The 16631-nt window shown below is 38.8% G+C and overlaps 1 protein-coding gene across 1 annotated transcript; it reads left to right on the top strand.

Annotated features, from left to right (window-relative positions):
- Positions 1 to 258: 258 nt before the first annotated feature.
- Positions 259 to 14688, top strand: figla (folliculogenesis specific bHLH transcription factor). Its single transcript, XM_041788005.1, has 6 exons — positions 259 to 578; positions 3338 to 3484; positions 3586 to 3675; positions 6307 to 6453; positions 10238 to 10305; positions 14528 to 14688. The coding sequence occupies exons 1-5, from the start codon at positions 393 to 395 to the stop codon at positions 10253 to 10255; spliced, it is 588 nt and encodes a 195-aa protein (XP_041643939.1). The 5' UTR covers positions 259 to 392; the 3' UTR covers positions 10256 to 10305; positions 14528 to 14688.
- Positions 14689 to 16631: the final 1943 nt, after the last annotated feature.

The following is a 16631-nucleotide window of genomic DNA, read 5'->3' as shown; positions in this document are numbered from 1 at the left end:
GTGAAAATGATTTTAATCAAAGTGTTTTTCTCAACTCTTTTCTTCCAACACCTTTGAGTTTTTGACAATTCTTCATTTAATTTATTCATTCCTTTGACCTCGAACTGCAGGAGAATTAATCCAGCAAAGTTTTAATTTCTAATTAATCCCTGGTAAATTTGAAATGGGTAGGTTTGAGCTTTATGTCTGAAAGGCAGTTTGACAGCGTTCATCTGAACACGCTGACGTCCTCTCTGATGGATACCTGATGAGTCACTCAGCACAGGTGTGCTCCTGCCGCTGTTCTTCCTCTGTCCGTTAATTCAAGACCACAGGGCTCCGTGGGCGACAGACTGGAAAACGTGAGAAAGAACATGTTGTCACGTTGAACATTCGCTAACCCTTGAATTAACATGAAAGTCCCAGAGGAGGAACTAATGAGCGACATACTGAAGCGGCTAACGGGGGAGTCTGCGCTCCCTGTTTACAGCAACATCGAGAAGTTCAGACGAGGGAAGGACGGCTCTTACTTTGTCGCTGAAGACTTCAGTGAAACTGTGAAAAAGAGAGAAATGGTCAACGCCAAGGAGCGGCTGAGAGTGAGTTTTAGTTGGAAACTACGTTATTTCAACAAAGGATGAAAGTATGAGAGCCACTGAGGAGGAATAGTCCGCTAAAATGAAACAAAAGTGTAAGGGAGGAGTAATCAAGTGGCTCAAACGTGTTGCTAGATGCTAACATTTACAGGCATGATGTAGGGCTGGGCAATATGGCCCAAAAACAGAATATTCCTTTTTATTTCTGCCATACACTTTCCTATATCTCTATTTAAACAACAAATGTGTGTAACAATCCCAGAATTATAGCCTTAACTTTTATTTTATTGAAGAAAAAATGAAACTGTCAGCTTATTGAAACCAGTTTGATATCAAAGCAACCAAACAGAAGTCCAAGACGTCCAATATTGTTTGTTTTATTTAGCAGAAAAATGCTACACACTGTCTGAACTACAGAAAACATCATGATTTAAACCAAAAGAAAGGGACCACCATCAAAATTGCACAAATTCATTGGCAACATTGGAAAAGTGGAAAATGGTTGAAAAAGTTTGAACAGCTCACTCTTCTTATGGGTGTGCCATGCTATAATAAGCTTGATATAGCAATATAGAGGGCCTAAATGGCTCTTGAACTCAGTGGAGGGTCCTTTCAAAGGAATATTTCCAACTGTTGACCCTTATTTTGATGTTTTATCAGGGTTAGGATTTGCTTAAATAATCTAATTGGGATTTTTTTTCCCCAAAAAATTGCAATCGCAGTTTAACATAGGATGACTTTAAGGTTCCTCATCCTATGTGATATTTAACAAACAGAAGGAATAAATCATTCTAAATTATAACAAGCACAATAGTAGATATCTTAAACTAGAGATAAACGATTTGGACAAAAACATCTTATTGCAGTTTTGGCTCATGTGGCAAATTTGACATCAATTGTGATACTGAAGGGGATGACCATTTCTATATTACTCTTGTTAAGCTGAAAAAAAACATACATGGACAAGAATGGTAGGACTTTTATTTTAAAAAAGACACTTGTATGATTGCATAATGTGTGGAGCATAAATAATAGGAAAAAGATCGAACTGGTAGTCTGACACATTTCAGGAGAAAGAAATGTTGCACTATCTGCGATTTGAAAATTGCATGCATTACTGCAATTGTATCTAATTTAGGATTCATTTCCCAGCCCTAGTTTTTATTAATTCTGTGTATGGCTGGGCAGTTAATTGAAATCTAAATTAGAGCTGTCAAGATTAATCGGTTTGATCACGATTAACTACGATCTACAGTTAATGCACTAATTTAAAAAAAATTGCAATTAATTGCAGGCTTTATTGTCACTTTCCACTGAGCCATGTCAGCGTCTCCCTGCGGCCACAGTGATGTAAAATAAGTCCACCGCTGCTCCTTAATGTCTCATTTTACTTTAAAGAAAACTCTCAGACAGCTCAGTGGACAAGTCAAGTCAAACCATTTGTTTTCAAACATTTACCTTGTTACTGTTCATTTATTTCCTTTTCAGCCCATAACAAGTTCCTTTTTCTGTAGTGAAGTTCAAGTTAAAATCGTCAATCTACCTATAAAGCGGGTTTTACCTTTTATTAAAGACCCTGTAAAGTGAAATCCAAACTTTGTGTCTTAACACTCTAGATATGTTGGAATAAGGTTGCTGTAAACATGTGAAAACATTTAGATCTACTAGTACATGTGACTGAATTCTGGATTTAGACCATGGGCAAGTTTTTCACCTCTTTCCTGGCTTGGTTTCATGTGGGCGGGGCCAATATGTGGGCTCATTATGTCACGAGCCCACAGTGGGGAATGACCCCGCCCCTCTGACACTACAATATAAAATCACAGAGCAGTTCATCTCAGTACAGTCTGTTGTTAGCTGATGTCCCTGCCTTTATTGAAAGTTAACAGTCAGTTAAATGCTGTTTTTCCGTTCATTGTGAGGTAAATATGCCAAATCTATCAGCCACAGTGGTCTAATGGTGGTTCTTAATCAAAACGAGAATACCATAAACATTTTCATTCCCTCATAGCAACAGTTCATATTAAATTTGCAATATGAGTCAAAATAAAAGCAGTTAGATAAATTCAGCCCTATTTTAATCTATCTAGTATTGTGGTGGTCATAATACAAAATGACTTATTTCTTGTGTTTGTTGAAAAATACAATGAGGAACTTAGAAAATCATTGCATCTTAAAATGCAATCACAATATTTGGGGAAAAAATTGCAACTTGATAATTCTCCCAAATCATTCAGCCTTAATTCTGAGCACCTTATTTTTAATCTAAGTACTTATCTTACTCCTTGAAGTAATTTCTTACATATATTTCACATTTGATGCACACCTTTGCCTCCAGGCCCCTTGGAGCACGAGGCCCCAGGTAGTTGTCTCCCTTTACCTGATGGTAAAACCGCCCATGTCAAGGGCAGAATAAAGCCAACAATAAGCTGAAATTTTCCAGCTAGTCTGAAAGGGTTGGGGTGTCATACAGTGAGATTCTAAGTTTGTAGCTTGGTATAACCTCAAGTAAAGTTACTTGCACTTATCTGGGTTGCCAGTTTGTCATTAACAAAATAATTATTTGACCTTTTTTTTTTTTTTACATGTGGATCTTTATGTACTAAAGGCCTCCGTCTGTTCTTTTTGCAAGACATTTCACCAACTCATAATGCCAGCACTGAAGGATGAAATTGCTGATTTTTAAAATAATTTTTTATTTTGAAGTATGTTTATCTAACTTTTTTAATCATTTTGTGTGATCACATTGTTTTTCTGTACAGATTAAGAACTTGAACACCATGTTCTCCCGCTTGAAGCGCATGGTTCCCCTGATGCGACCCGACCGGAAGCCGAGTAAAGTGGACACGCTTAAGGCAGCTACTGAATACATTCGATTGCTTGTTGCAGTTTTGCAGGATACTGACGATGTAAGTGTCTTTGTCATCAGAAAAAATGCTCTCGGTCTTCAACCAAGGTCAGGTCCGACAGTTCTTTGAAACATTGATTATGGCTGTTGTCTTTTGCTCAGGATGATGGCAGTGGGACTGATTTCCTGAAGAATGCAATCACTTACAGCCAGACTGAAGGCTTGGGCAGTGACCTTTGGAGAGTGGATGATGTGAGTGTTTGTTGTTTCCACTGTGCTGCTGTGACAGGATGACCCACTTTAGCTAAGGTAACATGGGATTGTTGTGATTGAGCAATATCCTGTTTGTCATTGAGTTTACAGGGGTGGGTTACGCAAAATCTGCCCTGTGTTTACTCATCATCAGTTTGGTGGCTGGTGAATTAGAACCCTAATAATGTATCTGCCTACTTGATTTTAACACTGAACAGCACTAAGCTCAAAAGTCATTTGATGGTGTTTGTATGCTTAGGCAGTTTTACCTGTTTGCATTTGCCAGGGTCCTCGTGATCCACGGGGTTCATTATGTAGTCATAATAGGTGCAGAATAATAATGAAGTATACAGAGTTTATGATTTTAAATATCCAAAAAAAATTCGCAAGGGAGGACCCCTGGCTCCAACAGCAAGGTTCAAGCTCTTCAAGAGCCCCAAAATGTCTTCATATCAAACTAATAATAGTTAGGTAGATCCCTATAGGTGCACTGAAACAATGGATTGGTGGTTTCCTGAGGCTGAATAGCATGTGATGCATAAAAAAATTATTTGTGTCAGAAGAATGGACATTGCACATATAGTGAGCAAGAGTGAAGCTAAATGGACCTCCATATCTCTAAAACTGCCTGTTTTTATGAACATACAATGCATTTAGAAAGTATTAAGGCCCCCTTCACTTTTTTCAATTTTGTTTTGTTGCAGCCTGATGCTACAGTCTTTTACATTCATTTTTATTTTCATTAATCTACACTCAGTGTCCTATCATAACAACATGGATAAAAAAACATTTTAGACATTTGTGCAAGTTTATTAAAAATAAAAACTGAAATATCACATTAAATTTTCAGACCCTTTGCAACAACACTTGAAGTTTAGCTCAGACTCCTCCCATTTCTCTGGATCTTTGCTGAGATGTTTCTACACCTTGATTGAGTCCATCTGTGCTAAATTAAAGTTTTTGGACATGATTTGAAAAGGCACCCGCCTCTCTATAGGAGACCTCACAGCATACACACTGCATATCAGAGCTGAAACTAAGAGGTCAAAAGAACTGGCTGCAAAGCTCAGAGACAGGAAACTGCTGCCATGCTAAAGCTACATCTGAGCTAATCACTCCACCAGCAGCCATTGCTATCAGCTTACAGTACAGCTAAACCCCTGCTGTAACTGTCGCAAACTCACGCAGAAGCAGGCCAGGAGAGGAGCAAAAGCATCTTCTTTCTGCATGAAAACCTTTCGGTGTTGTTCTTTGCTCTTTGTTATATAAGGGAATGTGACCCAGTTTTGATAAAACTAATGCTGTACCACACCGTGTTACAAATTATTCTGCAAATAAAATTTTTCTCTGTTTTCCTGAATAGTCAAGACAATTGACAGAATAATTTACAAGTCATCAACTGTTAGAGCATAATTCAAATTTATTGAACAAACCTCCCAATGATAACGATTATTTTTTTCCACAATAAACTCAAAATGCACTGTTCAAATTATTATGTTCAACAGAGTTTCAAAACATTTTATAGGTTGTAAAGAACTGAAAATGGTCATTTGTTGAATTTGCAGCATTAGGAGGTCAAATTTACTGAAGTCAAAAGCTATGGGGATGCTCCAAAGGTTCTCAACAGGGTTGAGGTCAGGGGAGGATGGGGGCCACACCATGAGTTTCTCTCCTTTTATGCCCATAGCAGCCAATGACACAGAGGGATTCTTTGCAGCATGAGATGGAGCATTGTCATGCATGAAGATAATTTTGCTACGGAACGCACATTTCTTCTTTTTGTACCATGGCAGAAAGTGGTCAGCCAGAAACTCTACATACTTTGCTGAGGTCATTTTCACACCTTCAGCGACCCATAAGGGGCCTACCAGCTCTCTCTCTATGATTCTGAAACATCTAATGTTTTCATACCTTGTCCAAGGCATTGCACTATTTGATGCTTTTCAGCAGCAGAGATCCTTTTTCTTACCATGTTGTTTGAAACTTGTGAACTGTGCACCTTGTGAACCTGTCCTTCTTAAGTAGTTTTCCTTTAATTGGGCTCACCTGGCTCACCTGGTGTCTGAGATTGAGTTCAGTGATCCAAAGAGCCCTGAGACATGATACCATCCACAAGTTTCACTGAAAAACAAAAAATTGAATGTTTATGACACTAAAATCCAATCTGCATAATAATTTGGAACGTGGTGTATAGTCTTCTGGGTGAATTAATACAGCAAAGCTTTGAACAAACAATGCTGTTGTTGACTCTTGCAAATGTTTCTCAGGCCTCAAGAAGGTTGAATGAAAACATGGAAATTTATTGAGCTAGTGGGAACAAGAATGATTTTATCAGTACATTTCCCTTGGCTTAATTAACATTTGAAATGGAGGAATTCTTTTATGGTTTGGTTGTGGCTGGAATGGCTGGCAGTGTGAGATGAATTATTTCTTCTGCTTGACTTGAAAGCCCTTTTAATAAGGGATGGTGAACTTGACACTGTGGACTGAAGAAAGAGCATATTTACATGAATGAGAAGATGAGCCTGCTGAAGAAGCGCTTGAGTGTATTTGCTTTTCATGCTTAGATCAATTAAGTATTTGATTGTAGGCTGTTTGAATACATTATAATCACATGTTTATTCCCTACAGTTGCTGAATATGTCAGAGGAACACATGGAAGATGGATTGCCCCCAGAACCAGTGGTTGAGGATGGAGACATTAGCAGACTGGTGCTGCAACATTGTGTGATTCCTTCATACCAGTTCATCATCCAAGTAGCACCTGATCAAAGCCCGGTAACTCTTTCAACTCTCCTAATGTATTCTGTTGAATTTTGTGCTTCAGCTACTCACCAGCTATTTCCAAGATGTGGATACTGCGGGGATTATTAAAGACATGCAGGAAAACCCTGACAGTTATGCAGAGAGAGGCACCTGACAGAAATTAACGTACACTGCTCTTTTGATTGGATTTACACCGCATCAGTTACAGGATGATTAATGCCTGTTTCCATCGTGTCAGGGATATGACAGTGTTTTACCCCAATCTCTACATATCCTGTCAGCCCGGCCAGACCCTGCGGCAGAAACTTAATCATTTTTGCTGCAAAATTTCCCTGAGGGGTGGTGAAATCATTGAACATACCAGGTGCTTCGGTAGAAGCTACCTGATAATGAGACTGCATGCTCAAGCTCTCCTTACCATTTTAATTTGACTGTCTACCTGATCAAGGCAGCCCTCTGTTTTAACAACATTCACTTATAATAGAGATTATACGGACATACATCTTCAGAGAATCTCAGTTGATTATAGGTGCATCTAAAAAAATAAGAATATCATGAAAAAGTTATTTCCCCTGTGATTTAATTCAAGGATGTAAACTTCTATATATTCTAGATCTAGAATATTTCAAGACATTGTTTTAATGTTGATGATTTCAGCTTAGAGATCACAAAGATCTACTATCTCAAAATATGAAAAAAGTCCAGAAAAGGGTGAATGAAAGGTTAAACTTCTGGGAAATTGATATACAGTAAATGGACAAAAGTATTTGTCCACCTGGCCATTACAACAACAGGGACTGTAATGACATTGTATTAAAATGCATGGACTTTAATATGAAGTTGCCCCCCCTTTGCAGCTATAACAGCCTCCACTCTTTGAGGAATTTCCACAATATTTTGGAGCGCTTTTGTAGGAATGTGTGCCCATTCATTCTGTGGAGCATTATGAGGTCAGGCATTGTTGGACAAGAAGACCTGGCTAGCAAGCTCCATTCCGGTTCAACCCAACGGTGCTTGATGAGGTTGAGATCAGGGCTCCGTGCAGGCCAGTCAAGTTCTTTCACTCTGAATTCATCAAACTACGTGTGTCTTTGTAGTCATTCTTTGTGCCCTGGAGCACAGTCATGTTGGAATACAATACGGCCTTCCCCAAACTGTTGCCACAAAGTTGGAAGCATAGTATTGTCCAAAATGTCCTAAAGCATCAAGATTGGCGTTCACTGGGGAAAAGGAGCTTTAACCAAACCCTGAAAAACAGCCTCATACCATTATCCCTCCTCCACCAAACTTCACAGATGGCACAATCCAGTCAAACACTCTCCCAGCATCCACCAAACCCAGACTCACTCATCTGACTGCCAAACAGAGAAGCATGATTTATCACTCCACAGAACACGTTTCCACTGCTTCACAGTCCAGTGTCGGCGTGCTTTACACCATCCGACCTTTGGCATTAGAATTGGTAATGTATACTTGCATGCAGCTGCTCGGCCATGGAAACCCATTCTATGAAGCTCCTGCTGCACAGTTTTAGTGCTAATATTAAGAGAACAAGATGTAGAAGGAGAGATTGCATTTGAGTTTATATAACTTTACATCAAGTAGAAACAAAAGGAAAATTAAAAACCAAAGCAACTTTGCAAGTTAGGTGCAACAACCAAAGAACTATCCCAGACACACTTCGAAATAAAAGTACTGTATGAAAACCTGTGTTGTCAGCCTGGAATTAAATGACAAACAAGACAGCGGTACAGAGATCTGACTACAGCTCTGAGCAGAGAGGTTTTTTACATCCCTAGAGTTTTGAGCTTCAGACTGAGCTACGCTCATGTTCATGTTTTAAAAAGTTAACTTTTAACATGCTTACACACAACACTGGTTCTCACTGGTTGTGGTTAATGCTTGCGTCATTTAAAACGCAATTATCGTAAGACCAGACTAAAGACTTAGGACAATATCAAACACATTTAATATTGCTGTAACACCATGACTGATGAAAGTATACATTAAAACTGCTCAGATTGAGTCTTATGGCCACACCTAACAAATAAAATCACGGGAGCACCCTGTAACCTTAGTACGACTCTCGTGATTTTACTCCGACTGAAATTTTGTCCACAGCTTCGTAATCGCCCAAAAAGTCGATAGGTATAAGGCCAGCATTAGCAGTAGTAACACCATCCTGTCGTTTTACGTGGTCTCCTGCTTTGTGGCTGAGTTGCTGTTGTTCCTAAACTCTTCTACTTTCTAAAAATATCACTTATAGTTGACTGTGAAATATCCAGCAGTGATGAAACTTCCTGAACCATCTTATTGCAAAGATGGCATCCATCACAGTACCACGCTTGAAGTCACTGAGCTCTCCAGAACAACCCATTTAGTATCACACGTTTGCGGATAGAGACTGCATGGCTAGATACTTGATTTTATACACCTGTGGCAGTGGTTCTGATTGAAACATCTGAATTCACAGGTGTTGCCAAATACTTTTGTCCATACAGTGTACTTTTCTATGCAGTGGATTGAAGGGGACCTTACAACAGCAGTGAAGATCTGCTTTTTTAATGGGCACTGGGATCAATTTGTAATTTTCTATTGTGAGGTTTTTAAACACACAGAAATGCATACTAGCCTGAAAACACGCTAACATAAATCCTTTTTTCCTAGTATTGTCCTTGGAAATATTTCTTTCCATGCAAAGCACGTTTTGCATTTTCCCCGGAGATATGGAACATCCTTGGTCTCAAGCTTTGGTGCAATCAGTCAGAGCAGAACTATGAGGAAATTACGAGTTAATAAGAACTCCACACATGATTAGAATTAGTGTTGATGGAGGCTGCACGGCGGTGCAGGGGTTAGCGCTGTTGCCTCACAGCAAGAAGGCCCCTGGTTGGCTTCCTGGGAGCCTTTCTGTATGTGCATGTTCTCCCTGTGCATACGTGGGTTCTCTACAGATACTCCAGCTTCCTCCCAACACCAAAAAAAAGCCATGGTTAATTGGTGACTATAAATTGACTGTAGGTGTGAATGTGAGCATGCCTGGTTGTCTGTCTCTATATGTCTGCCCTGTAATTGACTGGTGACCAGTCCAGGGTGTAACTTGCCTCCTAACCCTATTTTCCTACATTTTCCTTCTTGAAGGATGAAGGAGAAGAAACACGATATTAAATATTGATAACATCAGGGCATACAGTAGATTAAAATGAATTACAAATCCTTTGTGATCAAAAGGAGGAGAATCAATTGAATGAAATCAGTCCTCCTTGATTTGTTCGGTAAGATCTTACTGAATAGGACACTTTGAGAGAGGCCCCATATGTAAATGTCTAATCTTCCATCAGTTGGAGACAATCGTTTTCAAACACAAGGCAGGAGGTAATCAGGCACACATTTAAAGTGTCTGACAGGAATACAATTAAAGCCGCCAGTCAGCATGGAACAATTGTGTCCAGAGTTGTTGGAGCATTTGAGAAATCGGAACTATACCTACAAGTGCCTCTTCAACTGATTGGATAATTCAAGGTGAAGAGGTTTGAATCAATACAAGCCTGTCATCATACTTGTGCCATTAAGTCTTTTCACACATCCAGTGTGACGAGTTGTTGAGATTTTTTGAATATCTGGCTTTCATTCACTGCTTCTTAAGGTCACCAGGGCCCTCATTAAGTACAAAGTTTAAAATTAAGCACAAGAGAGGAAATGTGGTATGTGTGAATCTTATGGCTAGTTACATCTCTGAGGGAAAAATGTTGCAGCAATAATTCAAAAGGTAATGGCCTTGCTCTTCGTTCCACAGATACCTCAGCCTTTCTGATTGGTGAGGAGCAGAAGATCTGGATCATAAATGGAAATCTTACATGTTGTGTAAGTGCAAACGTTTCTACAGGTGCATCTCTACAATTTTTATATTAGGTAAAAGTTGTTTTTTCTATGATTTACTTCAAAAAGTCAAACTATTTTAAGGTCTAGATTCATCTCATACAAAGTGAAATATTTCAAGCCTTTTCTTTTTTACTCTTGATGATTACGACTTGCAGCTCACAAAAATTGTAAGTCTTCTTTCTCAAAATTTAAGAATTTTTTGGAAAAGTCCAATTTGCAAAGGTTTCCTAAGCCTTTATTCTCTCATTCTGCTTCAGGACACACAACCCTAATCATGGGGAAGCATCGGTAGAGCTAGAGGGTCAATACATGGGCTTAAGCCCTGGATGTTTTCATAAAAGCCCTGAACCTTTTTGGTCTCAGAGCAACTCGCTCCTCTTGGCTGTGCGTAAATTGGGGATCAAGTGAATGCTCTTGTTGTTAATATGCAATCTTTGGTAAATGCCAAGGCTGCAGTGGCAAAACCAAAGTTGGATGAAGAAAAATTCAGCAAAGAGGACAGCAGATGGTCAAAATACAGGTAAAGTTTCTAAATTATGATTCAGGGGGCAGCCAACTTACAGCACGTTAATTCAGCCTGAGCCCACAGCTCATTCACGTACGGAAGAGGATTAGGGACCCCTTTGACGAGGAAATCATGGGGCAAGTCAAGATTTAAGTCGAAATGACAAATTAAGTCAAAATGATGAAATTTAAGTCGAAATGACGAGATTTAAGTCAAAAAGACGAGATTAAGTCAAAATGACAAGATTTAAGTTGAAATGACCAGATTAAAATCAAAATGATGAGAATAAAGTCGAAATGACCAGATTAAAGTTGAAATTACCAGATTAAAATAAAGAAAATGTAACCTAGAAAATGCTAGTACATGATGTACATTCCATTTTGTATGGAATTTTTAAATAAAAATCACCGTATGTTTTTATTGCTGCTTTTATGCAGCGTCTCCAAGCTTCCCTTCAGAAATGTCAGTAAGTGTGTTTACACTGATGTTGTTTTATCCCAACACAACAAACACTGATCTGAAACTGCTGATCAGATAATAGAGCTGTGTCACAGAGAAGATAGCAGAGTTGACAAGATGATGTGACTGAGATACATGTAAAACTTTATCTTTTCATGGAGGTGTCATGGTCATAAATCTAAAAACTGGAAGCAAACATCCAGGAGATGGATCACATGAATTAGTGTTGACGTTTCCCCTGAGATCCTCTATGGGGAAATGTTGAGAGGAAGGTAAGAGACACCCGACTCGACAATCCAGATGAGCTGAAGGCTGCTATCAGAGCAACCTGTGCTACATAAACACCCCAGCAGTGCCACGGACTGATCACCTCCATACCACATTGCATTGATGTTGTAATGTGTAAGAGGAGCTCCAACCAATTTTCCTGAAGTTTAACATTTGTATTATAAATCCTTTTTTGGGCTAATGTTTTGAAATCCGATATTTTGATACAGTTGATTTCTGATTTTTGCAAGCTGTAAACCTTAATCATCAAGATTAAAACAAAAGTCTTGAAATATTTCACTTTGTACGAGACGAATCTAGAATTTATAAAAGTTTTTTTCTTTTTTTTTTTTATAAATCACAGTAAAAAATGAACTTTTACATGATAATCTAACTTTATGACATTCACCTCTTGTCAGTCAGCAAAGAACATTGTTGGGTTAAATATTGAAAAAAGTGAGGAAATCTTAACCTGAAACGCCTGATGGATTTGTTTCACACATCCATCTGGGAAACCACTTGAAGACAGCGTTTGGGAAAGGGCAGAGCCTTTCCAGAGACTCACTGCTGTTCTTTGTTCTTCTTTTAACGAAGAAATGTCAAGGTCTGATAAAACTGGCGCTTTAGCAGCATCCACACCAATGTCTTCCGGGATAATTGAACCGGCCTCTTGTTACTCTTTTCTTACGTCACAACCACGCCGCGCCTGAAAGTACTGCCCCTCGTTGCTGATTGGTCCTGTCACTTTCTGACCGGGCCCAAACGGTTCAGACGGGGGCTGGGACCCATCTGCTTTGCAAGGTTAAGGAAATCTGGTGCAACCCCAGAGTTTACCAAAGTTTAGATTTTGTCCTGGGTTCCCAACAGGATCACGCTTTACCTGGACGATCTAGATCGGCAGTAGATCAGCACATACCTGTCAATGTTATAATAACCTAATATGTTTAGTCACAAAGGTGTAGATTAAGTTAGGTTAAGCTTAAGTCTTTAGATTTAGTGTTGTATGTTGAGCACTTTAAAAACTGTTTTTGCGAAGGAAAGAAAACCATTATTTCATTTAAATACCAGCCTTCTCCTCCCACAAATATTTAAGCACTCGTTTGATCATTCACAATCCGATAATCACGATATGAACCTACATAAGCAGCATATTTATTTAATTTAAGTTTATTTAACCAGGAAGAAGCTCATTAAGATTAAAAATCTAATTTACAAGAGTATCCTGGCTGAGATGGGCAGCAGCACATTTAACAGAGTTACAGACATGAAAATTAAACAAAAACACAGATCATGGCCATGACAGCCCGCATATCCAACGCTCTGTTGAAATGAAACTTTGAACTCTAAGTCAGTTAACCCTTTAAAGGAACCCTGAATGATCAGACAAGTTCATCTTGCTGGATAGATATCTGTATCTCTAGATATCTGCATTTTGAGTAATTTGAGTTTAAATTCACCAGGAGGCTGCCATGTTTTGGTCCACACTGGTAGTGTGACGTTACAGTGTCGCAGCGCTCCTCGCCACTCCTAAGCAGTAATTGCTGTTTCATGCTGGCAGCCAGAGTTAGGTTTGTATGATGCTGCACGTCTCATGCACAGATTTAAGATTTAAAGTCTCTTCTATTTTTTCTGTGCACCCCAAGCAGTTATTGGTCAAACTAGACAGGTAAATGATAAATACAGAGCCATATTTACCTTGTTGTAGCAAATATGTACGTCCACAACAGTAGAATATGTTTGAAATCTGTTTCTTGATGAACCAGATAAAGGCCACGAGCTAAAATGTGTCTGTTTAATAAAGTTGTACCCCAAACTTCTACTCTATGAATCTTTGTTTCCACACGGTTCAAAATGTTGCAGGTAAAGATAGACACAGTACGAAAACACTTCCGGTTTTCGATTTCGACTCCTGGTGAGTTTATAAGCTCAAACTTACTCAAAATGCACAATTCTGGGATATCTATGGTGAGTTTTTTAGTTGAGTATACACCTGAGAAATACAAATATCTATCCAACAAGCTGAACTTGTCTGATCATTCCTTCTAAACAGGACCCTCAGAGGTTTCAGCTGTGAGTTGATTCAAACAACTGAGTATGTTTCTATCTGAGTCAGTCATACTGAATTCAAAAGATAATACCTTAAACGTCACCATTCACACTGGAAATGGTAAAATGGAGAGCAAGGCCTCAGTTTAAGCTCAGTGAAGCATGAAATGTAAATGTTAAAAGCCAACTTGTGATAATCTTTAAAAATACAACAGCAGCGGCAGCAGAGAGAAGGTTTGACATGACGGTCAGTAACAGAGCTGCTGCACACTTTCAGAAATAAATTTAAGACCTCATGCCAAGGACGTTTGCTTGACACAGTAGCTATAAAACTCTACACACCTCTGTTAAAATGCCACAGTTTTGTGATGTAGAAAAACGAGTCAAAAGTATTTAATTTCAGAACTTTTTCTACTTTTAATGTAAGCTTTAAAACATACAAATCAATTGAAGAACAATCAAAAACTTTTAGGATGAACTTTTGAAATTGTAAATCCTGGCCTAATTTTTTACATCATAAAAATATGCCATTTTAACAGGGGTGTATTTTAATACTCTGTTGTCCTGTCCTTCCACTCCTTAGTAACACATTCTAATATTAAATATTCTCACTGACTGACAATGAATATGATCTATTTAATGTTTAACCTTGGTGCCATCACACTGGACATATTAATGATTTATTTCCAATAACACTGGGACACTTTGAGAGGAAACATTCCTCTGATTTGAAAAGCTTTGTTACAGTGCCCTCTGCTGGTTCATCATGGAGCCAGCAGTGGTGTGGTGTGGGACTGTTGGGTGAAGTAAATAGACTTGAAGCAGTGGGACGGTGTCCAACAAGATTTCACAGAAGTCATTTTTATAAACAAGCTAATAATTCTGTTTTTGTTGGTTTTATTTATACTGTGTTTGTTTCACTTCTAGGGGCCTGTTGCTTTGAAGAAAAGGATTTTGTTGAAGAATATAAAGTTTTATTTCTTAATTAATTTAACTTTTGAAAATTAACATTTTCTTTAAGCAGCTTTTATTTTCATTTAAAAAACTGTATCCTTGACAGCCCTGAAATAAATCCTTTGAGGCACTGACATTTTGGGTTTAAATTTCTGTTTGGAAAGGTTTACTGAATTGTTAAGGCAATACAGTCATGGACGAAAGTATTGGCTCCTCTTGTTTTTTTTTTTCAGAGAATACACCATTTCTCCCAGAAATTGTTGTGATTACAAATGTTTTTGGTATACACATGTTCATTTCCTTTATGTGCATTGGAACAACACAAAAAAAAAACTGAAGAAAAAGCCAAAATTGACATAATTTTACACAAAAAAATGGGCCAGACAAAATGGTTGGCACCCTCAACTTAATATTTGGTTGCACACCCTTGGGAAAAAATAACTGAAACCAATCGCTTCCTATAACCATCAACAAGCTTCTTACACCTCTCAACTGGAATTTTGGACCACTCTTCTTTTGCAAACTGCTCCAGGTCTCTCAGATTTGAAGGGTGCTTCTTGCAACAGCAGTTTTGAGATCTCTTCATAGGTGTTCAATGGGATTTAGATCCTGACTCATTGCTGGCCACTTCAGAACTCTCCAGCTCTTTGTCTCCAACCATTTCTTGGTGCTTTTTGAGGTATGTTTGGGGTCATTGTCCTGCTGGAATACCCATGACCTCTGACCCAGACCCAGCTTTCTGACACTAGGCCCTACCTTGCGGCCCAAAACCTTTTGATTGTCTCCAGATTTCGTGATTCCTTGCAGACAGTCAAGGCACCCAGTGCCAGAGGCAGCAAACAAGCCCAAAACATCTTTGAAGCTCCACCATGTTTGACTGTAGGTACTGTGTTCTTTTCTATGTAGGCTTCATTCTGTTTTCTGTAAACAGTAGGGACGTGCTTTTCCAAAAAGCTCTACCTTAGTCTCATCTGTCCACAAAATGTTCTCCCAGAAGGATTGAGGCTTATTCAGGTACATGTTTGCAAACTCCAGTCTGGCTTTTTTATGTCTCTTTGTCAGCAGTGGGGTTCTCCTCGGTCTCCTGCCATAGCGCTTCATCTCATTCAGATGACCACGTATGGTCCCAGCTGACACTTTCACACCCTGAGTCTGCAGGACAGCCTGAATTTGTGTGGAAGTTGACCGAGGATGTTTATCAACCATTCCAACTATCCTGCGTTGCATTCTTTTGTCAATTTTTCTCTTCCATCCACGTCCAGGGAGATTAGCCGCAGCTCCATGGATTATAAACTTCTCGATTATATTACGCACAGTGGACAAAGGAATTTCAAGATCTCTGGGGAAGGTCATATTTTTCCACAATTTTGCTTCCTAAGTCCTCAGATGATTCTGGGCTCTTCCTTATCTTCTCCATGCTTGGTGTGACACACAGCCACACAACACAAAGGCTGAGTCAAATTTTAGACACTCTAACTGGCTTCAGGTGTGATTTCTAGATTGCTAGCACCTGTTACTGCCATAGGTGAGTTTAAATGAGAAATAAAATGATTTACTCACAGTTTTGAAAGGGTGCCAGTTTTGTTTGTCCCATTTTTTGTGTTTTGCGTAAAATTCTGTCAGTTTTGGCTCTTTTCTTCTGTTTTTTTTTGTGTTGTTCCAATGCACATAAAGGAAATAAACATGTGTATACCAAAAACATTTGTAATTGCAACAATTTCTGGGAGAAATGGTGTATTTTTGGGAAAAATTCCAGGGGTGCCAATACTTTCGTCCATGTCTGTATATCCTGTGTATTTTCACTTTAACACTTTATATTCAAAATCAGTGCTAAGTATTTATAGAGTGACTCGAAGAGGAAAATACATTTTGTACCAACAAGATGATGATTTCAGTTTCTCTCTGCTAATACTAAGACTTCGTTTAATTAACTGACTGCTGATGTTTGCCCAGATGTGTCATGCTAATACCATTCAGTCTGGTTTTCATCACACTGGCACTCCCTACCATTTCATCTGGGAATATTAAAATGTACTGCATTTGCAACATCAGAGAGGCACATCTAAACTGGCAGCCC

The sequence above is a fragment of the Cheilinus undulatus genome, linkage group 5 (genome assembly GCF_018320785.1).
Source record: "Cheilinus undulatus linkage group 5, ASM1832078v1, whole genome shotgun sequence".
NCBI lineage: Eukaryota > Metazoa > Chordata > Actinopteri > Labriformes > Labridae > Cheilinus > Cheilinus undulatus.
This window is presented reverse-complemented; position numbering and strand designations above follow the sequence as displayed.